At 47.7% G+C, this 26,167-nt stretch overlaps 1 protein-coding gene across 1 annotated transcript; it reads right to left on the bottom strand.

Moving 5' to 3' along the window:
- Positions 1–180: 180 nt before the first annotated feature.
- Positions 181–26,105, bottom strand: PRSS55 (serine protease 55). Its single transcript, XM_048846256.2, has 5 exons — positions 26,087–26,105; positions 24,428–24,617; positions 22,118–22,368; positions 15,163–15,305; positions 181–5,366 (listed from the first exon to the last, which is right to left on the bottom strand). The coding sequence occupies exons 1-5, from the start codon at positions 26,103–26,105 to the stop codon at positions 5,049–5,051; spliced, it is 921 nt and encodes a 306-aa protein (XP_048702213.1). The 3' UTR covers positions 181–5,048.
- Positions 26,106–26,167: the final 62 nt, after the last annotated feature.

Genomic DNA, 26,167 nt, shown 5'->3' with positions numbered 1-26,167 from the left:
ATCTAGTCTAACCCCCTCCCACGATGCAGGATTTGTTGTGTCTAAACCAGGGGTAGGCAATCTATGGCATGCATGCCAAAGGCACACACGAGCTGATTTTCAGTGACACTCACACTACCCGGGTCCTGGCCACCGGTCCGGGGGGCTCTGCATTTTAATTTTAAATGAAGCTTCTTAAACTCTTTAAAAACCTTATTTACTTTACATACAACAATAGTTTAGTTATATATTATAGACTTACAGAAAGAGACCTTCTAAAAATGTTAATGTGTTACTGGCACGCAAAACCTTAAATTAGAGTGAATAGATGAAGACTCAGCCCACCACTTCTGAAAGGTTGCCGACCCCTGGTCTGAACCATCCCAGACAGTTGGCTCCAGACTCCTTTTGAAAATCTCCAGTGAAGGAGCTTCCACAACCCCTCCAGGCAGTCTGTTCCATTGCCCTACTGGTCTTACCGTTAGGAAGTTTTTCCTGAGATTTAATCTAAGTCTGCTATGCTGTAGTTTGACCCCATTGCCTCTTGTCCTGCCCCCTGCGGCAAGAGAGAACAACATCCCTCCATCTTTTTTGTGGCAGCCTTTCAAATATCTGAAGACCACTATCATATCTCCCTTAATCTCCTCTTTTCCAAACTAAACATACCCAGTTCCTTCAGCCTTTGCTCACACGGCTTGCATTCCATCCCTTTGATCCTCTTTGTCGCTCACCTCTGGGTCCTTTCCAGTTTCTCTAGATCCTGTCTATACATTGGTGACCAAAACTGGACACAGTACTCCAGCTGAGGCCTCACCAGCACTGAGCAGAGCAGCTCTATCACTTCCCATGGCTTGCACGCTGTGCCGCTGTTATGCAACCCAAAATTGCATTTGCTTTTTTCGCAACAGCATCACATTGTTGACTCATGTTGAGTTGTGATGCACCACATCTCCTGGAACTTCTCAGCAGAGCTGCTGCTAAGTCAATTTTCCCCCAGTCAGGATTCGTGCAGTTGGTTTTTCTTCCCTAAGCAAAGCACCCGACATTTGTCTTTGTTGAATTTCATTTCTACAATTTATCAAGAACCCTCTGAATTTTAGCTCCATCCTCCAAAGTATTGGCAACCACCCACCCCAACCTTTTGCCATCTGCAAACTGGATCAGTGCGCTCTCTATACCTACCTCCAGGTCAGTAATAAAGATGTTAAAAAACACTGGACCCAGAACAGATTCCTGGGGAACCCCACTTGAGATCTCCCTCCAATCCAACAGCATTCCATTAATAGTTACTCTTTGTTTGCAGTTGTTTAATCAATTATGTATCCACTTAATGGTATTCTCTCAAGCCTGCATTTCTCCAGCTTATTTATCAGAATGAAATAGAGGACTGTGTCGAAAGCCTTGCTAAAGTACAGGTATATTATGTCCCCCTCTATCTCCCTATCCATGAAATCAGTTACCCTGTCAAAGAAGGGTAATAACGGCAGGATTGTTCTCCATCCCATTCCTTAGGTACCCTAACTTTCAGGATCGACCGCACCAGCCAATTGCACTGGCCTGCAGGGCCCCCCCAAAGCACGGGGCCCCAAGCAATCACCCCGATTCACTGTCCCCTAGGGACAGCTCTGCCTGTGTGGGCAACACATGATCTGGCTCTTGGCATGCAACCCTGGTAAACATGGGTCCAAACCAAAACGCTGGGTCTGACTCTCCCTCCCCTGCAGACTTTGAATCTACTTAGAACTCAAGTGTGCTGGTAGCACTGTGGAGTGATTTAATTGGCCATCTTAATATTTCACCTGCAGTGACCAAGAAAGAAAAATCAGCATTTGCTAACATTTTAGAGCTGGTCAGGAAAAACCAATTTCAAAGGGAACATCCCTTCGACCCAAACCGTGATGAGACCTCAAAATCTTGAACAATTGTGTGGAGTGGAAATTCTGAAACATTACGTCAGAAACATCAAACTGACCTTATCAAAACGTTTCAGTTTGATAATGCCAACATACAATAATATGTATGCAGAAGATTATAATCTATAGATAGCAATATTACAGGTATTAATCTGATACTAAAATTAATTAGAAGGCAAAATGTTTTAAAAGAATGAAACAGAGTCAAAATGAAATACTCCATTTCTATTTCAAATCAGTAAAAAAAAAAAAATCCATGGAACATTTTTTGACAACATTGCGTTTTCCCATGGAACTTTTCTGTCGCAATTTTTTCAATCAGTTCTACTTACCACCCAGAGCTATCTGAGATACCCCTGGTATTCCCTGCTCTAACCGTAAGGGAAATCTGTGGTAACTCAGCCATATCTGTTGGTAATGGTGAGCCCTGTGATATCATAGACTGAGAAAAGACACCACGACTTACTACTTAAAAAGCCATTTTCATCTGTGGAGTTTAACATGCATTGCCAAGAGGATGAGTATTATCATCTCCACTTTACAAATAGGGAAACCAAGGCACGGGGAGTTGATGTGACTTTCCCAAGGTCTCTCAATGACTTGGCATCAAAGCCGGGATTAGAACCTTGATTTGCTGTTTCCAAAGGTCCTGCTCTAAACACTGGCTCATACTGCTTTACATCCTTCATTGTTCTTATAGTCTCATAGAATTGTAGATGTTAGAGATGGAAAGATCTACAAGGTTAGCCAATGTCTCCCTGTAAACTCAGGATTCTTCCATGCAGCGTGCTATAGATTAGCACTTTATGGAACCTCTCCATAGCAATGACACAAGTGATAAACCTTCCATCATTTCCCTTGGGGAAACAATTCCACAGCTGATTAGACTGCAGCATTAGGAAACATTGCTTGACAGCCAACCATTGCTACAGCTTCTATAATTGGCTGATATATTATTAATGGGAGGCAAAATAAATACAGGTATTAATGCTAGTGGACATCATCGCGTACAAATAGCTGTTAGAGTAATGTGTTCCCCTTGTTTTTAGTGTCTATTAGTCTTTTTATAGAGTGTTACAAGGCCCTTGTGAATCCATTAGCCAGCCAGCCATGTGAAATTAATGTAGAGCAATTTTCATAAGCGTTACTCAGTACTAATAATAATTAGGCATTATTTTCCCTGCAGATGACACACAAAATAAAGTCTGACTCTTATGCCAAGATGGGTTTGCATTAGCTTAAGGTGGATGAATTAATTCTCATTTACAAGGCTGCTCTGCTAGCTAGCCAGAAAGCACCCAGGTAATTAAAACCAATTTGCTTCCCACAATCCTACTGCAGAGTTTTATCATTGCTGTAAGTCCTTGGGCTTTTATAGTGTTGCACAGGGTGGGATATTGAACAGCCATTACTGCATGACTAAGCATTCTCTTTCAAGACAGCTCAAGAGAATCTAAGAAAGGTCTCAAAATTGAAAGGACCAGAAATCATTTGGCAACATGCCTAGTTGAGAGGTAAGGGACAGATTGTGTGAGGGTTCTGAATGCCTCCGGTCATGTGCTGATTTAACCCACACACCTCTAGGGTGTGGTGTTCTGTCCCATCTAGTGGCACCGAGACACAAGAGAGAGCAAGAGAGAGGTCATGCAGTAGAGACTCATGCACTAAGCTCCAGAGATCTTAAATTCAATCCTGCCTGATGATGACCGTGGTCTGTCAGTTTACACTGAGCACCTTTAACTCTCATTTGTTTCGCTGAGCGAATGTAAATGCGCTCAGGAGAGATCCCTTAATATAAATAAAATGCTATTCACTTTTGCCTTCCTTTGTGCTATGATCTGTTTACTTGAAGTAGTTTATTCAGCCACTAGATGTCTCTCTGTGCTGCACAGAATTCCCAACACGGTGTAATCCCTGGTAAACAAAGGAGACAAAGCTAGAATTCAAGCTTTGTTGTTTGAGCTCTTTCTTTGAACCTGCAGTTAGTAACCATCTTTCTTTTAAAAAAAATACCTCCTGTTTAGAAGGACTGTGTATCGATATTAGCACTTTGTCAAATTACCATAACGGATGCCTTCTTTATACGGTGACTAATGGGCAAATCGCAGAAGGTTCTCTGCTACCTTAATTTTTTCTTGTTTCAGAGTAACAGCCGTGTTAGTCTGTATTCGCAAAAAGAAAAGGAGTACTTGTGGCACCTTAGAGACTAACCAATTTATTTGAGCATGAGCTTTCGTGAGCTACATCAGGTATGCATACATCGGGTATGCATCCGATGAAGTGAGCTGTAGCTCACGAAAGCTCAAGCTCAAATAAATTGGTTAGTCGCTAAGGTGCCACAAGTACTCCTTTTAATTTTTTCTGTAGCACCTTGTCCCAACTAAGCCCAACATTCAAAAGCAATGATGGTGGTTAGTCATAGGCCAAATTTGAAATTTCAAAGAATCTTCAGTGGCTGCAATTGAAAGACTATTTACCAGCAACTTTTCCTGCAATGATATCTCAGATACCCCTGTATTTCCTGGAACTGTACTTAGACTAGGAAATAACTGCTTGTTTCTGATGCAACTGTTTGGGAAGTGCTGACTTTTGAAAGGGTCAGGACTTCTGTTTTCCAGATTTTCTATGTTTATTGATTTAGTTTCTGACGGTCTCTCTGCTGTATCTCTAATTCATCATCCATCACATTGGCATTAGCTCATATCATTAACATGGAGCTTCACTGGATGATCCCACACAAAAGCATATTGGTAACTAGTAATTCCCAGCTCCTCCGTACTCCCTGTCTGACCTTAAGCAAGTAACTAAGCCTCCTGATGCCTCAGTTCCCCACCAGGGCTGTAGTGAGGATAAATCCATTAAAGACTATAAAGGCACAGGGAGGGGGAGGGATAGCTTAGTGGTTTGAGCTTTGGCCTGCTAAACCCAGGGTTGTGAGCTCAATCCTTGAGGGGGCCATTTAGGGATCTGGGGCAAAAATTCAGGATTGGTCCTGCTCTGAGCAGGGGGGTTGGACTAGGTGACCTCCTGAGGTCTCTTCCAACCCTGATATTCTAAGTGCTTTGAGATCTACTGATGAAGTGTCTCTGTAAGCGATAGGTGTTGTTATGAAGATTTCTATAAAGGAGAGGAGAATCAGGATGGTGAAATTGATTTTTAGTATGGTTTGAAAATCATCACTAGCAAAATAGTAAAATAGAAAAACAAAAGGAGCGAAGAAGCAGGAGATGCAGGCTGCTTCCTAGCGCCGGAGCGAAGCCGCTTTGAAATTGTGATGTTATCCAGCCCTTCGGGGATAAAAGGCTTCCCTTCCCTGGCTGTCTCTGCCTGGATCCACTCCAAGTAGTTGAAAATGAAGGTGTACATTCCGGGATGCTGTTTTTCCCCGCAGCCTTCTCCCCCGCTGACTATGCCAAGTGCGAACCACTTCATGACGTCTCCATAGGTGCAAACCAAAGGTCCCCCGTGGTCTCCCTAGGGGTTACAAAGAGAGCACAAGGGGATGATGAACAGCATCTTTTACAGCAGCTGGATCCCAGAGTTAAGCCAGGGCTGGGCCTGAATGGGGAAAATCAAACACAGAGCCCTTCCGAGGGTGAACATTTCACAGAGCAGGCCCACCTCTGTGAGATCCCCCTGGAGCAATTCAGCAGGGAAGGTGCTTTCTCAGTGTAAGATCAGGATGCTGGTCAAGGATCATGGGCAGTAGCAATGCAAGTTACCGCCACACCACCCCATCAATGTGCTTTAACCTTAAAAGACAACCTCTAGGAGAGAGGGGGAGAGAGAGAGAAAGGGTAGCTCAGTGTATGGGAGAGACCATTCAATGCTCGGCCCTTCCACAGAGACTACTAATGCAGCCAGAGGCAGATTAAGGTTTTGTGGGGCCCTGGGCCAGAGCAAGTGGGGGGCCCCTCCCCACCCCTTCTGACTGGGTGTGGTTCTGCCCCTTCCACCTGTGGACCCACCCAAGGCCCCACCCCATTCTTACCCTTCTCCCTGTGGCTCCCACCCCTGTTCTACCCACGGTCCTGCCCCATTCCACCCCCACTGGTGCCAGGCAACCCATTTGCTCCTTTCTGCCCCCCTCCTCACTGTGGCCCCAAGACTGAAGAAGCTCTGTCTCCCACCACCACCACGGTCCCAGGGCCGCAGCGGGGAGTGAGAGCTCCCCTAGCCCCGAGGCCATGGCAGGGAGCAAGAGCTCCTCCAGTCCCGGGGCCACAGCGGGGGTCTGGGCCCTGGGGCTTCCCGCACCCCACCCACCCAGCGCTCCTTCCCCCGCCCTGCTTGCCCAGCGTTTCTGCTGGGGGGCAAGTTGGGGTGCCCATTTTTATGCCCCTCCCAATTGTCCGGGGCCCCTGGGTAGGGGCCCAGTCGGCCCATTGGCTAATCCACCACTGAAGGAGGGGGCCAGCTAGGTGCCAGTCATGGCTGGTGGGGGTGGGGGTTGAGATGACATTTCAGCAGCTCATTAGCAAACTACGAACAATCAATCCCAGCAAACCTTTCTGTAACCCACCGAAGGGCACGGAGACCAAGCTCCCATTTACAGAGGAGACCAGCTGATGCACACAAACCTCCACCCTGCATTACTGCCACACTGAAAAGGCAGGTGCCTGCATTTGCTGATGTGGCTTGAAAGAGAATGATTTGTTGAGTTTCCTGTGTGATCTATAAGTACAAATGTAGCCAGGCCCCCCTGTGTAAGAGAGAGGGAACCAACATGCTGTACTGATCAAAAAGCACTCGGGAAGCTACAGCCTCTCTCTTGTAAATTTCAGACGACTTCATTTCAGTCTAAGTGCTTTCAAGGCGGTGCTGTAAATATTCCAGACGTATCTCTCTCACCAGACCCCACCATTTTACTTTCTTGTCTCCAATAATTGATGTGGCATGTAAGGCATGCCATCTAAACACGTTTCCAGAGCAAAGCGAAGGCTTTCCTGGGCAGTGCTGTCGCTCACTTTCATCCCCGTTTGAAAAGTGTCTCTGATGTCGGCACATGCGGCCTCCTCCATCCATGCAGCTCCCCAGAACCGCTGCCTTGGATTCACTAATGAGCAAGGAAATGGGCTTGCAGCTCCCACCGAAATCTATAGCAGAGATCCTTTTGGCTTCAACCGATGCAGCGTTCAGGCCCACAGGGTGTTCATATATTTTTTTTTCCTGGTGCCTTTTAACTGCCGGGAAAAATACTGCTAAATGCGGAGTCAATGTTGCATAAACTCATCATGAGTATTATTTATTAACATTCATTTGCAGTAGCACTTTGGAGCCTCAGTCACGGACCAGGCTCCCATCTGAGCTGGGCTCTACACAAACACAGAAGCCAAAGATGGACCTTGTCCCCATTTGAACCCTATAGGTCAGTGGGTCATACTGATGCTCTCCTTGCAAAGACCTCTGACTCACGCACTCTAACTAGCCCTAGGCACAACGTCCCATTTGAACATACCTCTTCTAAGGCCCACACTCTTTGAAATCAATGGGTACTTCGCTGGCGACTTCAGCAGACGCAGGATCAGGCCCCACATGCCTTATTCTGTAGCAATGAGGCTGCATGTCGTGCATCCTACTGCAGTATGAAAAACAAAGCTCCTAGTGTGGGTGTAATTTACAAGCTGCTGTATATTCTCAGAGGCTGCCTGCTAACAATGGCTTACGCTTATGAAGGGTTTTTTACAAGAGAGCATCAGAATGGCTTGACACAGCTTAGGGGGGTAGGTCCCTCTTTTATAGCTGGGGAAACAGAAGCAGAGAAGTGATCTGGTTTATACAAACTAGTGGGTCAATGGCAGCATGGGGAATAAAACCCAGGAATCCAATATTCAAAGCTCTAGATCACACAGTCAAGGCTGCAGCTCGTCAAGTTTTCATTTTACACAGTCGCTATTTCCCCCCACAACCCCAGTTAACGATGGTGCACGTTTGTCTCTTCCTTTGCACTGTCCGGTGTGCAGCGTGCATTCAGTCAGGGCTTAGGTAAGGAGAGAGAGAGCTGGCTACAGTGCCTGATACATCAGCAGCAGAGACAGGCACCTGAAAAGCTGCAGTTGGAGAAAGCTAGGCAATGCCCTGCAAACTCACTGGATGGATGCAGATCCATTTTGCCTTACCTCCTTCCTGCAAATCCTACCTCTAATCCCTTTCCCAGTGGAAGAGCCTCAAGGTACCAGATTTTGAAGGCATCTAGGCACCTAAGATGCAGATAGGGACCCAGCAGGATTTTCAAAAGGCCTAAATGCCTACGGTTCCAAGACCCTCCACCTCGGGGCTTTTGAAAATCCCACTAGGCACCTATCTGCCTCTTTAGGTGCCTAAATCCCTTTAAACATCTGTCCCAAGGAGCACCATTCTTATGGGTGTGAGAAGCACAGAGTCCTGCTGAGCAGAACACTGTCCCCAAACCAGGCTCACTGCAACGGGACTAATTCCACCAGCATTTTTCGTGACATCTCTGACCATACCAAACCCAGCTCCATGGGAACTTTCAGCTTCCAGCCTGCTGTGGAGTAACGTCGGTCAGCAATACACACCAGGCATTTGCTGCTGCTAATTAGTTAAAGCATCCAGTCCCAGGGCACTGAGTTAGCTAAAAATAGCCTCTTTGCTTCAAGTGCTCTGCATTCCAGCTTAGGGACGAGTAAAAACAACCACATCAAATCAGATCTCATGCTTAATTCATGCACTCCGTGTGAATCCTCCCATTTGAAAAGGAGATGGGGATGGCATAGTTGCTGGTAAATAATTTTGAGTTTTGGCAGAAACGGCCCTTAAAAAAGGCACCTTACTTCTTGGAGGCATCCAACTATTATCTCCTTTGTCCAATGAGGTCAATGGGCTTCCATGAGGCCCCAAGTCACATTCCCCCTTATTTTTATTTATGCCGGCAACATTGTAATTTATCCAAAGAAACACATTCAGACGTCTTTTTAGGTGGGAGAACAACCCACTTGCTGCTTATTGGGTGAATACACAGCCTTTGCAAGTCATAGCTGGTTTCGTTTCTGGGTTGGTCTACACATCGACTAAGACCGGCATGTGAACCGATAACATTTGCCATTGGCGGGGAGGGAGGTAAAGGCTTTTGTGAATGGATGACTGTCACAAATAATTTTGTTTCTGAATGCATCATCTCTAGGGAAAGTTGTGGGGAGGGGAAATCGAACCCGCCACACAAATGATATTTTGTAACATGTGGGCAGGAAGGATTGATCTAGTGGTTAGGGCACTAGCCTGGGGCTCATGCGATTGGGGTTCCCGGCTCAGCCACAAGCTCCCTTTGACAGCCTGGACAAGCTGCTTCATCTACCATGTGCCTGAATTCCCCATCTATACAATGGGGATAATAGCACTGCTCTGCTCACAGGGATGTTGTAAGGACAAAATCCATTAGTGACCACAAGGTGCTCAGAGGCAGTGCTTAATTTGTGCCAGGGCTTGCCAGGGCTGAGCCCCGGCACCTCTAGGCTTGGCACTTCTGGGTGTGCTGCATCAATTATGAATGTAAAAACATTGCTTGAGTCCCGGCACCTAATTGCTTGAATCCCAATACCTCTTTCATTATAAAGTAAGCACTGCTCAGATGCTACAGTGATGAAGATCGTGTAAGCTCCTAGACTAGATTTCACAGAGAACATTTGGAGAAAGAGCTCATCTTTGAGTGCTTTAGTATCTAACAGTGAAAAGGGCTATGTAAGTGCTTGAGAGTAGCTAGATTCCAAGGCCAGAGGGATCGTTTCAATCATCTAGTCTGACCTGCATAACATGCCTCTTATCTGACTTCCCCGAATTAATTCCTGTTTGAACAAGAGCAGATCTTTCAGAACAAACCTCCAGCCTTGATTTGAAAATTTCCAATGATGGAGAATCCACCCCAACCCTTAGTAAGTTGTTCCACTGGTTAATTACCCTCACGGTTAAAAATTTGTGCCTTATTCCCAGTCTGAATTTGTCTAGCTTCAACTTCCAGCCATTGATTCTTGTTATATCTTTGTCTGCAAGACTGAAGAGCCCTCTATTATCAGATTTCTGTTCCCCATGTTGATAGTTGTAGACTGTGATCAAGTTGCCCCTTAATCTTCTCTTAGATAAATTAAATAGATTGTTCTTCTTGAGTCTTCCATGATGAGACATGTTTTCCAATCCCTTTATCTTTCTTGTAGCTTTTCTCTGAACCTCTTCAGTTTTTCAATAGGTATCATTATCATCGGTCATTTGCAGATTTGTTATTTAATGAATATTCCCTCTTTCACAAGGCTTTCTGTTCCATTTATGTGCCAGCTCAGTTTGACGCAAAGTGTTGTGGGTCTTTGCCACTTGTGTGAGGGATTAGCACGCATGACCACCAAGACACAAAGCAGGAATGTTAGCGTTAGACCACCAAGCCACTGAACCGTGTGCTTGGGTTGAGAGGGCAGATTAGACTCCACGGACTGCTCAGATCTGGGCCTCCCTGCTGAGATTGCCAACAGCTGGCCATCTGTGATGATGTTGTTTGGTGAGCTTGCATTCATCACTAGGGTATCTGACTGCCTGGTCCCGGGGAACTGGAGTGAGACCCACCACTTCACATAGACTAGCCACGAGATGAGAACAATGTTTGTTATTATTATTTGTATTTCAGTAGTGTGTAACGGCCCCAATGTGCTAGGCACTGTAGAGTCAGTCCCTGCCCCCCGAGACCTTACACCATAAATCACCAATATAGGAATATTACCCCCATTTACAGATGGCGAACTAAGGTACAGAGTGGTTTGCCCAGAGTCACACTTGGAGTCAAACAGTGTTGTCCTGTGTCCCAATCCAATGCCTTATCCATAAGATCATCGTTCCTTCAGTTATGATCTGAATAAGATTTTAACTGACGTCAAAGTAAACAGCTCTCTGTTCCATTTGCCAAAGCACTGGTCTATCCAGCTCCTCTCGTTTCCAGAAACCTTCCAAAATAAAACTGGGATATTTCCCAAATCTTCAATGAGGGATAAATCCATCAACAATTATTAGCCAGGATGGTCAGGGACACGACCCTATGCTCTGGGTGTCCCTAAGCCTCTGAGTGCCAGAAGCTGGGACTGGATGACAGGGGATGGATCACTCGACAATTGCTTTGTTCTGGTCATTCCCTCTGAAGCACCTGGCACTGTCCACTGTTGGAAGACAGGATACTGGGCTAGATGGACCACTGGTCTGACCCAGTATGGCCATTCTTATGTTCTTATGCTCACTAAATAAGCAAGGAGTTTAGCAAGCATTTTCCTGTGAGTTAAAGCCCTTAAAGACTTTAATTACTGCTAATGCCTTTCATAGAATCATAGAAGATTAGAGTTGGAAGAGACCTCAGGAGGTCATCTAGTCCAACCCCATGCTCCAAGCAGGACCAACACCAACTAAATCATCCCGGCCAGGGCTTTGTCAAGCTGGGCCTTAAAAACCTCTAAGGATGCAGATTCCACCACCTCCGTAGGTAACCCATTCCAGTGCTTCACCACCCTCCTAGTGAAATAGTTTTTCCTAATATCCAACCTAGACCTCCCCCACTGTAACTTGAGACCATTGCTCCTTGTTCTGTCATCTGCCACCACTGAGAACAGCCAAGCTCCATCCTCTTTGGAACCCCCTTTCAGGTAGTTGAAGGCTGCTATCAAATCCCCCCTCACTCTTCTCTTCTGCAGACTAAATAACCTCAGTTCCCTCAGCCTCTCCTCGTAACTCATGTGCCCCAGCCCCCTAATCATTTTCTTTGCTTCAGAGTCTAACAAAGGGTGCTTAAGAAAACAAGGAACTAAACCCAATATGTGATTCAGGGGTCATGGGAGAAAAGGAGCACATATGAACTACACAGGAAATCTGTACAGCCTGTTCTGAAGTGTATGTGTACCTTGATCAGCCTAGTATTTACGGCTAAATAGAGCCAGTCAACTACCAATTCTATTAGCATTCATTCAAAGCCATTCTGTAGACGTCTAAAGAACCTTTAAGTAGCTGGCGTTCAATAGATTTGTTTAATTGAATTGATTTTTTTAAAGGTAAAAAGAGCTGGGACATTCACTACTGAATATTCCTTGGAATATTATAGAGACACCATCAATAACCCACAAAATAGTTATGCTTCTGTCACGGTATAACAGATGAGATTCTCTATAGTTTGCTCCAACAAAACCTGTTACAGTCACATACACTTTCTAGCAGTCTAGCATTCGCGGAGGCCCCCTCCTTAAAACGTCCACATTCATGACAGTGATGACTAGTAACAAATCGGCCTGTGATGCATAAGTACTATTATGTTGTAACACAAGATGGAGAGCCAGGGTGGTACACACTTGGGATTATCCATCCAGGAGGGAGCAGTGGCATACAACATCTGGGGAGGCAGACAGAGAAGTGTACCATTTCCTGTGCTGCACCTATGTGGCTATGTTATGTCAGCAGTAGGTATATCCAGACCTGAACATCCCCAATGTGTGGAGGTGTTTGGATCCAGGATTTTGGTTCCAGACCATCTCTAAATGAGACAGATTAGAGTGCTTCCCTACGGTGCACCTGGACAGCACTCAGAACCCTTTCATGACACTGAGAATGCGTCCATGAAATAACATCCTTTCCCCTCCTCCTTGCTCTAAGTTTACTAGGTCCCATCCGTACTGGGGCTCAAAGAATAAAAACAGGTTTAAACACAAATTCCAGACTAATGAATTCCTACCCCTGTTTGAATAGGGGCCAATCCATGTTACTGCGGTGCTGCTGTCCGCGTCCTGGTTTAGGTTCTTTCTAGAGCGGAGTAGAGAAAGGCAATTCCATTTGGCAGAAGATTTCGATATTTCAAAATTTTCCACAAAAGAGAATGGAGCCTTGCCTTTGGGGCACTCTGCCTCATGGGCTGCCCTGGAGCCAGGGACCTTAGAAGCCCTGGGAACCCAAGGTGCAGAGAAGCCATGAGTCTAGGGTCCGGGGTTCCCAGAGATTCCAGGCTCTCATCTCCCCACTAGCTTACCAGCCAGACAGGCCAGTTGGCAGGAAAACTTCATCGAAACTGAACCACCTCTGCAAAACATTTCATTTTGGACAAATTGGCAAATTACAATTTAAAAGCATTTCATCGGATTTTTTGCCACCAGCTCTAGTTCCTCGCCTAGGATTTTCCCACAATTTCAAGCTACAACACATTTCTCCCTGGCCAAGCCATATTAATAACTTGCCAAGCTTGTGCTGAAGATGGACAGTAGCTGGAACATTGGGCTCATGTTAATCTCAAGACTCCTGGCATTTCACACACATGAGGGTGGTGAAGCACTGCAATGGGTTACCTAGGGAGGTGGTGGAATCTCCTTCCTTTGATATTTTTAAGATCAGGCTTGACAAAGCCTTGGCTGGGATGATTTAGTTGGGGATTGGTCCTGCTTTGAGCAGGGGGTTGGACTAGATGACCTCCTGAGGTCCCTTCCAATCCTGCTATTCTATGATTCTATGATTCAGGGCATGGGGAACGTTTTCTTGTACGCAGGCCCTTTCTGTTCAGTTCCACATTACTTCCTCATTTCTCACTGTACTCTAGCGTGTTATAGATCAAAATAAAGACCCAGTCAACTTTTTGGCTACATGAGATTCATTACGCTGGTACGGATAGTCTAGCTGTTGCAATAGCATAAATCAAACGTGCAATTTATGGCAAGAATAGACAAGGGCATTATTTAATTATATTAATGCTACTCCATGGCAGTTTTCTTTTTAAAAATTTGAAAGGAATTTCATGTAGGTGAAAGCTGACAGATTAATAGCTCTGGAGACTGCAGTTCTCCGTCTCTCCAAAGACTGATTCCTCAAAGCAAAGCTGAGCCATGCGACTCTTTCAATGTGACTCAGTCCTGAGCTGGAAGCATTGCTTCTACGGATGGCAGAGTCGTCCAGTCTCCAAGGCTCCTTCAGCCTTGATACCTCAAACTGGGATAGCCATCAAGAGGGCGGGGGAGGCTGTCTACTTGCTGCCAGTTCTGCTGGTGTTTCTGTGGTGTCAAAGCCTTGTGCGCTCGGAGCTGGACCGACCTCCCAGTTAGGAAGGGTTGCTGATATTCAGCCTGAACTCTCCTTTATTGAATTTCTTCCCGTTTCTTCTGCTCTTACCCTCCTTCCCCCCTCCCTCCCCTCCGTGGACAAACCTGACCAATCCCCAGCACTTGGTGTTTACACCCTTCTGGGATTTATACACACGTACGTCTTCTGCAGCATTGACCATAGGAGAGGGAGTGGCATTCTCCATTTGTTACCACTGGTGCAGAAGCCAATTCTCCACTCACGCCTCATACGCTGGTTTTCTGTATCACAATAAGAGACCGTCATGTCCTGTCTATGGGAACTGGACTGCGGCTGGGTCTCCACTGCCAAGTTTAGACTTGCTCAGAAACCAACAACAAGAAAAAAACACCTCTCCTTGGCCGACTTAGCTACGCCACCAAAGCTCCCGACGTAGATGCAGCTATGCCGACCCGAGAGTACTTTTGTCAGCAAAGCTAACCTTGTTCAGGCAGGTTGTGTAGATATGCCAGGAGGAGAACTCCTTCTGCCAGCATATGCTGCCTCTACACTAGGGGCTCTGCTGGCATATAGATACACTGGCATACTAACAGGGCCTGAAACCACCACACTCCTTGTCACATCAGTCGCCAACCAGCCAGCAGATAGTAACAACTCTTGGTCTGTACCTACTTTTGGTTTGAGCCAGCTGCTTTGCTACAACAGGCTCCATCTCACCTTCCCAGTCCCCTGAGCCGTCCAAGCTACTCCTCCCCAGAATATATAGTTCTGGGAAGGGGTAGTCTGAGATCATCTCATTTTTTCCTCCTTTTGGTTCTCCATGCCCCTTCCAACACCCTGCATCAAGTCCACCTGTCTTTTTAGCTGAGGAGGATGAAAACAGCTCCATGAGTTCTGCTCCTGGAGTGACAGATGGGGGGTTGCTTACGAGCAATGCAAGGTGCAGTGTCCTCCGTGGAACTGAGCAGGCTGTTTCCACAGCACTGCGAGCACCTGCTCACCCAGGGAGCCCCACACCCTGCTGTCCTCTTCAATATCCCTTTTTAACGAGGCAACAAGATATTCTGCCAGTTCCTTGGCTGCACTCTTTGGAGTTTCATGCCCTGAACACATGCGGTGAAACATTAGCAACCCCAGGGAGCTGCGGAAGGGATCAATGTTCATTCCCATAGCAAATCAGCTTCCATTGTGATTTCTTTCTGCTGACGTCAGCAGCACAGTGGCCTGCTTACTTTACCTGGCAGGCATCCTTCCCTCCTTCCGCGGAGCCAGCACACAGTGTGTTCTCCGTTAGCTCCGGGACCCACTCGGAGCACTGCTTCTTGCTGATCAGCTTCATCTCCATTTTCTTTAGCCTCTTGGTTAATGTCGTCTTGTCCCCTAGCCGGAGAAAGGGAGGAGAGAGAGAGAGTGTGTAGGGGTTATGGGTGGTTAAGGAACAATCTAAAACCATATAATTCACATATCTGGAATCGGATCAGAGCCATGGCATATCGACCCTCAGGCTAAACTGTGGGTCTCCAACCCCAGCCCTGCAGTGGGGGTGCAGAGGCAATCACTGCAGCAGAAGTCCCTGGAGGTGATAAGCACCCAGATGAGCAGCCCCTTCTATGCCCTTTAACAAGCAGCAGTGTACAGGAGGGTTATCTAGATAGCACTGCTCTGAAGAGGAAGCAAGGGCTATAAGTACCAATTAGAAAATAAAAGCAACGCAGGGAGCAGAACAGGCAATCGGGGGGCAAATGAATGCCTAGCAAATCTCCATTGACTTAGAAGAATAGTGAGTTCAGCCCAGTAGGTTACTCAGCTGCAAAATTACTGAATTTAGAGCTCCCGACAACTGCAAGCCTCTTTGACCTCCAGCTGAGAGGGACAGGCGAGGTCCCTACCCAAGAAACTGTAACTGCAAAGCATGACAGTCCTGGAGAGTGAAGTCCCCTCTTTGTGTGTTTCACGTGTGGGAATGCAATCCAGACCAGTGAGGGGTTGTGTCACCACCTGCCCTGTAACCCTCAAAAAGCTTTACTGCTGTAACTCACTGCCTGGGATGCTCCCAGCCAGCCTCCCAGCATGCAGGTCACACCCTGAGTTTCTGTGTGTAGACAGCCCTGGTTCAGCAGCTCTGACTCCAGCAGCCTGTCTACAGCCCCACTTTGACTTCCACCAGCCTGGGTTACAACCAGCAAGGTGACCCCAACACACTGCAAGTCCTGAATTTACCCCAAACCTTGTGCTCTGCAATGTCCAGCCTGCTCCTGGACAGGTCAGGGAAATAGTATGGTTCATTTGTTCATTTAAAGACACAAAAACACATCACAGCTTATTAACTTAACTGGGGTGAATACACCCTTTTCCTTAAACACCACACTAAGCTGGTTTGTAGTAAAATAAAACACAATACATTAAGTGATGCTAAATAAAAGGAATCAAGTTAGAAAGGGTTACAAGCAAATACAAGTGAAAACAAGCATCTAAAAGGCTACGTCTTGATCTAGGAAGATGCAGGTAGTTTCTTTCACCAATCTTCCTTCTTCCCAGCCAGGGCTGACTTTCCCTCAGTCAGGACCTTCCACAAGAATACATGACGCTGGCTTCCCTTGTCTTCCTAGGTGAAAGATCTTTGCCTAAGCAGGTTTCTCACCTATATTCAGTTCCAGAGTTTTCAACCCTTCCCCCCTTGGTGTAAGGATCCATCTTTCTCGACTTGCAAGAGCTCTCTGTTCCCTTGATGGATGCCAAAGGTGGTTTCTGTCCTCCTTTATATCTCCCAAAGTTCAATGCCTTGCTGCAGGAGGCAGGAAGCTCTCCTGTGTGCTCAGCTTGCTGTGTCCACTGGGAAGCTGGCCTCATGCTGTTCTTCTCATGCTGTGGGCTTCCCCTGCATGTAAACGGGGCTTCCATTGTTTTGATTCTGCCATGCTTAATTCACACAGGAGACAGGTAAATAGCTGCCCCCCTCCTGTCTGGGTGAGAATTGCTCCTTCCTTGGTTTGACCACACACTATCAAAAATAGTATCAGTGAGTATTCATAATTCCTCACATAGTGTTAATATGTACATTTCACAGTGATATTAATCACCAGTGTGTCATTAGCTTGCTGAAAAGAACTCACTCTATATATACACCCTTATAAGACAGTAATATTTTGTACAATCAGTTGCTTATCACTTGAGGTTCAGCCCGTTCTGTCTTTGTAGCTCAGAGAAAGAGTCTCTTCCCTGCTGGGGTGTAGTCATGCTGTCTCTTCTCCACACTCCTTAGCTTGATGGGTCTGTTTCCGCTCTTTCTATGTAAATTGAGGTAAATACACATTTCTTGGTAGGACAGACCCATGTAACAACACTCCCGACACACCTTGTTTGCACACACTTTTTAGTTCTAGTTCCAGGAGCTATTCATAACTCTCAGTACCCCCTGCATGCAGACATCACACAAGAATAGTAATGATCAGTGAGCTATTCATTTTCAAATATAACTCACAAAGCCTAGTGTGTACAAAGATTGTTACAATAGTGTGTAGGGTGTGAATACAGGGATGCGTAGAGTGAAATTCACTCATGTGTAGAGGGTGCAGCACAAGCCTTAAGGCCCACAGGTGTGAATTTCACCCTTTCATTATAAAACAGGGAGGACAGCTTCCCCAAGCCACCCTTCCAATGTTTCCCAGCCCTGAGGATCTCTGGGGAGCTGACATTTCACTCTCTGTTGTCAATTCAGTCTAGGGATTCTTGGGTGAAACCACAAACCAATGGCACTTATGCTTTGCCTTATTAGTAGATAATTTAAAATTCTGCTTGTCTTTTTTTGTAGGAACTCCAATTTTTCCTGTTTTTGCTGGAGAACGTCTTGGAGGACCAGTGACCTGGAACAGGAGATTTCTCACCACTCTGTGGAAAGGATAGAAATGCTGAACTTTTTACAAAGATCCTTTCTTGTTCTTTGTCTTCTTCTTTAGTTATTTAGTTATCTTTAGTTGTAGTGCCTTGGAGCCCCAATTGTGGGCCAGGACCGCACTGTGCTAGGCGCTGTACAAACACAGAACAAATTGACTGTCCCTGCCTCGAGGAATTTACAAGCCAAGTATAAGAGACAACAGATTGTATTGCACTTGAGTTAAACAGGGATGAAGGAGAAACAAACCAAAATCCATCCTCTTCTACAAAGACGTTTGAGGCCAAGCTTTTATAAGTGCTCATTATTGTTAGCGACTGTAAGGCTAATTTGAGAAGAGCAGGAGTAAGCACATGATCCTGTGGCAGGGTCTATTGAGGCTGTCTAGATGTTGGCAGGGAGGGTGTTGAACTTCTGCCTCTGATCTGAAGGAAAACCACAACTGCCTTTTCTGAGACTAGGGATCTCCAGAGTAACAGGCCTGGGCCAGCTGCGGTAATGACATAACCCTAGAAAAAACGGGTGATGGTTGGGTAGAATCCTGTGGCTGGCTGCGAACTGGCCATGAGGAAATTCTGGTGTGGTACGGCTGAAACAAGCCACAGTTCAACTCTGGACTTAAGCTGAGAAAAGCCTCTTTTGGCCCTTAGAGGGCCAGTACCCTCTTTTCTTCTTTGTGATGTTCTGCAATGAATTGCACTTGACTGGTTGCTAAGCCCCAGCTCAGCATCTAGAATCTATTGTTGGACTCACCATGGGGCTAAGTGGCAGGTCACAGAATCACAAAATAGCAAAGTAAATTGAATGGTCAATATGTTCTCTGAACAAGAGACGATCAAGGTCTAGACATCAGCCCTGCTTGTCCTTTGGTGCCTTTGCGGCATCTCCAAGACCTTGAAGGACTCATCACCTTTTTCTCTTACTAAGTGGCAAATAGACTTGAAATCCATGTTAGCAAACTGGTCGTTTCCCTTTTCAAAAAGAAACCAGAAAGTGTTTGCATGCACCAAATTCCTATGGAGCCATGAAAAGGCCTGAAATATTCATGGCTACAAGAAAAGTACATTCCTTTAAACCACATTCCCCTTCAGAACCCATCAGGAGCAAAGGAAGAGAAAGGCCCTTTGAAGGTGTCACAGTGGGAGGCATGTCAGCTGTAAGGGACTCACGCAGGGCAGGAGACACGTGCCCCTCCTAATTAGCCCTTCCCACGTGCATGCTGGGAGATCTCATAAGTACCTGGTTAAAGTTAAAGCTAGGCCCAAAATTGGCCCTCAGGCTGTGAATCCCTCCTCCCCTCCCCACACAACACATGGACTCAGTGTTGCCGAGGGGCAGTGTGTAGCCCTGAATTTGACCTGGGAGATGTTTCTGCCTCTGCGGTGGATTGTGTATGATGGAAGGGTCTGATTCAGCTCTCACTGATGGTGTGGTAAATCAGAGCTGAAGTCAATGGAGTGACACCAGTGTTAAATGAGACTGAGGAGAGAATTTTGCTGGGGGTCACCACTATGCTGTGGCCATTAGATGCAAAGTGGCTACAAGGCTCCCCAGTGAATGCTTCTTGGCACTGAACACCCCCACCTCAACCTTGTGCCACTTCCCAGTGCAGGGGGCTGTTTGTGTGGTAGGCTGGTGGTGGAGTGGAGGTGGGGTGAGGATGGAGAGGCTGCTGGGGCAGTTGGACCTGCCCCATGCTGATCCCCTGCTGCTGAAAGCCTCAGAGAGGCTATGGCAGAGGGAAGCACAATGAGGGCACCCCTTAAAGCTGCCGTAGTTTGCACTGGGGGTGATCCAGACCCCACGGTCCCTGAACAGAGGAGATCACCCCCCTTGAGTCCCTGTGCAGTGAGGAACCTGGGTCTGTTTAGGTACTAACATGGCCCTGATCACAGCTCAGCATCTACAGTGCTTCTTCCAAGACAAACCTTGCCTCCCTGTGGGAGGGGTGGGCAAAGTGGTTTGACACCAGCCTTGTGTCCTTCTGATTCCGGGCCGATCTTGGGGCCAAAATAGCTCCTGGCATAATTTCCGCTTCCAAGGGACTCTCCAAAGTTACACCAGCCTCCCCAGGCTGACCTATAGGTGGCAGTACACTGGCAGCACCCAAAGTGCTAGGCACTAGGAGTTGTCCCCAGGAGTTGTCCCTAGGCCATTGTAACTTCAGCTTCTTCACGGACCCCAGGGTGAGCTCAGCGTCCGTATGGGAGCTCAGCTAACCCGGCATTTTGCCAGCCAGGCTGTACAGAGGCTGACTAGCACCCGACTAGGAGAAATGAGGCTGAAAACACTGCCCCCCCTCTGGCCATTTTGCGAGGCAGCTTATTAAAGACTCGCTGCTGAGGAAACACGTGGACACAAGAACAAAACATTGAGGAAGCCCCTATCCCCAGAAACAACAACTGAATAACCCCCAGGGAAATCACCCCTTCTATTTACTACTTTCTGGGAACCAACTCCCAGAAACCCCCCCCATGTGCCCAACATTCGTCTGCTCCCATGCTCGGCCTTTCTGCTTGTACGCTGCTGTTACCACAAGTAAAATAGGATCATATGGTTTATGGGGGCAAAAGGGATAGCAAGGAAAATACAGCCCCTCTACTACACAAAGAGGGAGTTCAGAGAGAAGACGTGGCTGAGACAATAGGCTCAAGTAGAGTGTGGGGCTGTTATACACCCTGGGTTGTTGGTACCATCCTACCCAAATGGTCTCCTTTCTTGAGTAAGTCTCAAATATTTACTCATGATCTCTCTTCAGCACTGTTTAGCTGAGCTAGGAATATTGGGCCAAATTCAGTCCTGGTGTGGATTCTCTTACTTCAGTGGGATTTCACCAGAGAGTAAACTGGGCCATTTCACAGTTTTATCCTGTCCGCCTGTGACATAGTGGGGATTTTCCCTTGTTACGTTGTATGTGAGACTATGTGAGTCTTACTGTTTTGCATGAATGCGGTGCATGCCTCAGTTTCCCTGTGTATTGCACCAATGTCTAGGTGGTGGGAATAAGGGTGTGTGACTTTTGCAGGGGCTGCTCCAGCTGCCTGCATGGATGCTATGGCCACCCCTTCATAACCTGAGACCCAGGAGGGAGATGCAACCAGGTGACTCTTGGCCTGGGAAGCAAGGCAGAGGCCGGAGGAGTAGTAAGAGCAGGGCAGGGGCCAGGCAGCTGGAAGCAAGTCAGTCTCGGCTGGCTTGGGGCGCAGGGGGAGGACTAGAGCCTTGGCTCTGGGCTCCCCTCCCCCTCAAGATGGACTTGGCTGAAAGTCACTGACTTCTGCGCTAACAAGTTCCGCCCTACGCTATGTTCTTGTTGACTAAAAAACCTTCTGTTTTACCGGCTGGCTGAGAGTCACATCTGACTGCGGAGTTGGGGCGCAGGACTCCCTGGCTTCTCCAGGAGCCCAGCCTGGGCAGACTTGCTGCGGGAAGCACACGATGTGGAAGGGGATGCTGAATGCTCCGAGGTCAGATCCAGGAAGGTCGAAGCTGTGTAAGCTTCTTGCCCTGGAGACGGTATGTTTAGAGAGAAGAGGCTCCCGCCGAGTGCTGGCTGGCTTCGTATGGAGTAGTTCCAGAGCACTGCCCCAGTGACTCCGTGACACCGCCTAAATCGGGCCCTCCAGCTGAAGAGGAGCGAACAGGCTGGAATCCACGGGAACAATCAGCCGGTGAACATATTTTCACCCAGGATGGTCCTAGCTCTCAACTCCCGTTCATTATGAACCACAGCTCACAATTTAGGCCCAGATTTACCTGCATCTCAGCCAAATCTGTTGTGTGTCTAGCTTTTGGGACTGAAAATTGGGGCCTTCGTGGTCTCCAGTTGGAACTATCTTTTCAAGGTGTGAGGTGTCTCATGTTGGAGGCGGGGAGGGGGCTGCCTCAGACTGAGGGGAGCTGCTGTATGTGAAGGAACCTGGGTGTCATAAATTGGGGAGGGGGCTGCTCTTTGTAAGGGTCAGGCTGGGTGCCTAGCACCTTTCACCTTCATCTCCTCCCTCCCCCACTCCTCCTGACACACCTACCTTGCTATCTCCAGCAGAAGGGAGAGCAGGCTGCCATCACAGCCTCCCTCCCAAACTTACAGGGCCTGTGGGTGCCCACTAGGTCATGTATATTTGGTTTGGGCCTTGCCCCACTGAGAGGAATGGCAGCTGCAGGCTTGCTGAAACCCTAGCTTCTTGCCTGGGCTATATATACCCCTCCCCTGTTTTGCTGTAGGGGGGTTATTTTAAAGTAAGTGAATGCAGACTTCATTGGCAAATAGCCCCCTACCGCCCGCCCCACAGTACAGTACCTGCAACCGGGGCTCCCCAACCAGCAACCCAGCAGCCCTTCCATGTCTGAAGGTCACGAATGAAGGGCAAGCAGATGGGCAGTTTCTGTTCACTGAACTCTATCGGTGAGTCGAGCAGGATCAAGGCTACGTCGTTGTCCATGTTCGCGCTATCGAAGTGCTCATGCAGAATCAGCCTGTCCAGCTTTTTCTTCTCTACTTGGTGGCTTTCCAAGTCGGCTGCCCCAAAGGCTATGTAAAGATCTGGTGGACTTAGTAACGAAATGGAGTCAAAGCGTGACCAAGGGGAGCAAAGTCCTTCTGCAAAGGTGGGGGGGACCCTCCTTCGGAGAGGGAGCTCAGAACACGCTGCACATCGCAGGGTTGGGATAGCCATAGAGGCCGTGGGTGGACACCCAACCTCATCACTAGCGCTGGCAGCATTGCAAAACCATTTTCACAAAAGGCTGGATTCTGCCTCCCTCCCTCACAGGGAGTAGCACCTTATTCCAGGCGGAGCCAGACTGATTTCTTTGGAAGTACTTGTGGAGAAAGGGGGTAATTCACCCTTGTTCGAAAATGGGCTTAGTTTTGCTCAAAATGTTTCCGGTTCTGTCACTAGATGTGTATCGTCTGGCCCCCATCACCTCCCAATCTGTAATAGATTTATCCTCACAACACCCCGGTGAGGACAGGACGTGCTGGCATCCCCAGAACACAGATGGGTAAACAAGGCACAGAGCGACTAAGGGGCAGGCCTTGTGCTCATTGACTGTAGTACAGCAGGGCCAAGTATTCAGTGACTTACTCAAGGTCCCAGAGGAAGTTGTGGCAGAAAAGGGAAATAAACCTCAGTCTCCCAAGTCCCAGGTTAGCACCTAACCATTGGACCATCCATTTTCCTGACCTACTGTATGAACTTAGGCCAGGAGCACCCCCTTTTTTATGCCTCTATTTCCCTCCTACCCTTTGTTTTGTCCATCTGGTTGGACGTACTTTGGGGCAAGGACTATCTCTCACTATCTTTATGCGGCGCCTAGCACACTCCTAATCTGTGTGCAGTTATTTGCATCTTTTTTGAACCATTTTTGAGTAAACACCATTGTTCTGGGTTTTGTTGGTGCAAGAGCAGAGCCATGTTTGATTTCTCACCAAAGGGCAAAGACACTTCCATTGGGAAGGCCTCCTAACTTTCGTGCAAAGTTTTTGCCCAGGACCGCACATCATGCACCTCGTGTGGGAGCCAGGCAGGCTGCAGAAAGACAGCAGAGCTAATAGTGAAAACAGGGGGTTGGGAGCAAGGAGGTCTACAGGTAGCTCTACCACCGATTTCCTTTATGACCTGGGGCCAGTTCCTGAATGTCCCTTTCCCTACCTGTAAACTGAGAGTGATAGTTGGCTCATAAAGTGCCTTGAGATCCTTGGATGGAAGGGGCTTTACAAGCACAAAGGGCTATTGAGGAGCACTGTTACTCTAACAGGGGTGATGGGATTTGCGGTGGGTGGAGCTAAAGCACACTAGCTCGTCCTACTGGCAAGAGTTGATAATGAAAAAAGTAGGGATGCGCACAGGGCCACCACTCAGCCGCTTCACTGGTATTTGAGGCCAGGGTACTTGGGTTTCTCCGAATCCCACCCTGGTGTCTTTTTTCTCCTCCCTGTTTGGATAAGGTGAGACGCACCAAGAGACCTGCTTCTTCCTCCTCCCAGAAGACGAGAGGCGGCTGGTTGAGGCAGACTCTTCATCCCCGGCCTCCAAAGTGGGGCTGGGAAATGTGTCCTGACCAGACCAGATCAGGGGACAAGGGAGAGGATGGATTCTTCTCTCCCCTCCACTTCCTTTTTATATGAAACGTCCCTGACCCCTGAAATGCCACCCGCTGGCTAATGCACTCACTGCAATCTCCCTTGCTTTTGATGGAGGGAGGGGGTGTAATTTACACCATCCTATTATTATTACCTAGCGTGATACGTTGCAGGAAAGGGGTGAATCTAGCCTAATAATAGTTGCCCTCTTAGAGCAGCCAGAAGGTAAGGATGCTCACCCAGAGTAGCAAAGGCTTCATGGTTGATTAACATGAGGTCAGCGTGGTCAGAGATGTGGTCTGATTGTGAAGTGAGGCTCTTCTCCATTCCTACATCATGGAGCTGGAGGGGGGTGAAGGCCGGAGGTGTGGAAAGTTTCTATGTGGCATAAACTTATTTCCTTGTCTGTCCCTAGCTAATGTGGCTGACTCACCTTATTTGAGGACTGCTCCCTGCCTGGTGTTGCCTCTACACAACAGCTGCAATGAGAAGGATTCCCTGTCCCCCCAGTCCCCCAGTACTCACAGTTCATTTGTGAAACAATGTGCCGCGGATAAAATCCACCAGCTGCTTATAATTGACCCGCTGCAAAAATGCTTCTCTTTGGTCTGGATGCTCACTTGCCAGGGGAACTCACTGGACGTGGCACCCATGCCTCCTACGGTCTTTGACTTTTTCAGCGTGGATGGTTTGTAAGAGGGTCTGAGGCCACATTCTAAAAACAAAAGGCAGTGCACTCTGTGTGTGTGTGTGTCTGGATACAGGTCACTTAAAATCACCCTGCAAAACAGATACAACCCACCCGCGGGGCCCCATTCTATGTTCACACCCGTTCTACACTGTTGTCTCTCTCTTGGCCTCAGTGGCGTTTTTCCTGACTTACATCATGTAAGAGGGCATAAAGCCCAGGGTTTATCTTCTGCAGTGACGCACCTAACTTGGAGGGGACAGAATCACTTTGGGTCTTTAGAGGTGGGCACAAGAAACAACCTTTGGATCGGGATTTCAAGCACCCCAAAGTTAAAAGCAGTAAGGAAGAGGATTTGGATCCTGGGGTTTGATTCAGCCTTTCTAAAGAGACAGGATATTTGCAATGGTGTGAATAATGCCAATACTATGCATTCTATATTGGGCTCGCTCTCCTTTACCAGACTGCAGTGCATGGATTGATGTTCGCCTGGCTAATAAAAGGAATAAAAGAGAACGGTGTTGTCCTGGTTGTGCCCCGAGGGGTCCCCCTTCTGCTGATAACCTGTCTACTACAATCATTCTTGGGGCTGAACGCTCACACGTTCACCTAGATGTAAACCCTCACCTTGAGGTGGGTAATTGGTTAAAGTAACTCACAGCTATACATACGATTACACATAGTTTAAAAAACACCCTGAACTCTTTCCCCCCCCCCCCCCAAAAAAAAGTCAGTTGTCTTCAAATGCTATTACAGGGGTGGCCAACCTGAGCCTGAGAAGGAGCCAGAATATACCAGTGTGCATTGCCAAAGAGCCACAGTAATACCTCAGCAGCTCCCCACTTGCCCCCAGTGTCTCCCACCCGCCAGCAACGCTGCCGATCAGCACCTAACCCTCCATCCCTGCGCCTCCCATCCGCCATGATCAGCTGTTTTGTGGTGTGCAGGAGGCTGGGGGGTGGGGCGGAGGAGCAAGGGCGCAGCAGACTCAGGGGAAGGGGCTGGGGCCTTGAGGGAAATAGTGGAGTGGGGCTGGGGCCTAGGGCAGAGCCGGGGGTTGAGCCGTGAGCAGCCCCAGGCACATGGGAAAGTTGGTGCCTGTAGCTCCAGTCCCGGAGTCGATGCCTAGACAACGAGCCGCACATTAACCTCCGAAGAACCGGATGCGGCTCCAGAGCCACAGGTTGGCCACCCCTGGGCTATAAAGTCAGACTTCGGACCCAGTGGCCTTTACTTCGCTGTCTCATTGTGCCTATGGAAATTGCTCAGTTATTGCACCTATTAGGGCTGTGAACACAGATGTCCTAGACTGCACACAAGCAGCTGAAATGCTGTTTCTGGTTGAGGCTGGAGAATGACACTAACGCACTGACAGCCTACGAGGCAGTGCCTAATTCTCCGCTCACTCACGCTGGGGCAAAGCAGACGGAGTTATAACACGAGGGCAGAACCAGGCTCCCACTGAGGACAGTGCTCAGGGTTTATAATCCACCTACCTGTATGTGTGCTCCTCATTAGGGCAGTTAGAAGCCAGAGGGTAAGGAACAGCATTTTAATCCCATTCTAACTTGATGCTC

Source organism: Caretta caretta, chromosome 3, assembly GCF_965140235.1.
Source record: "Caretta caretta isolate rCarCar2 chromosome 3, rCarCar1.hap1, whole genome shotgun sequence".
Lineage (NCBI taxonomy): Eukaryota > Metazoa > Chordata > Testudines > Cheloniidae > Caretta > Caretta caretta.
This window is presented reverse-complemented; position numbering and strand designations above follow the sequence as displayed.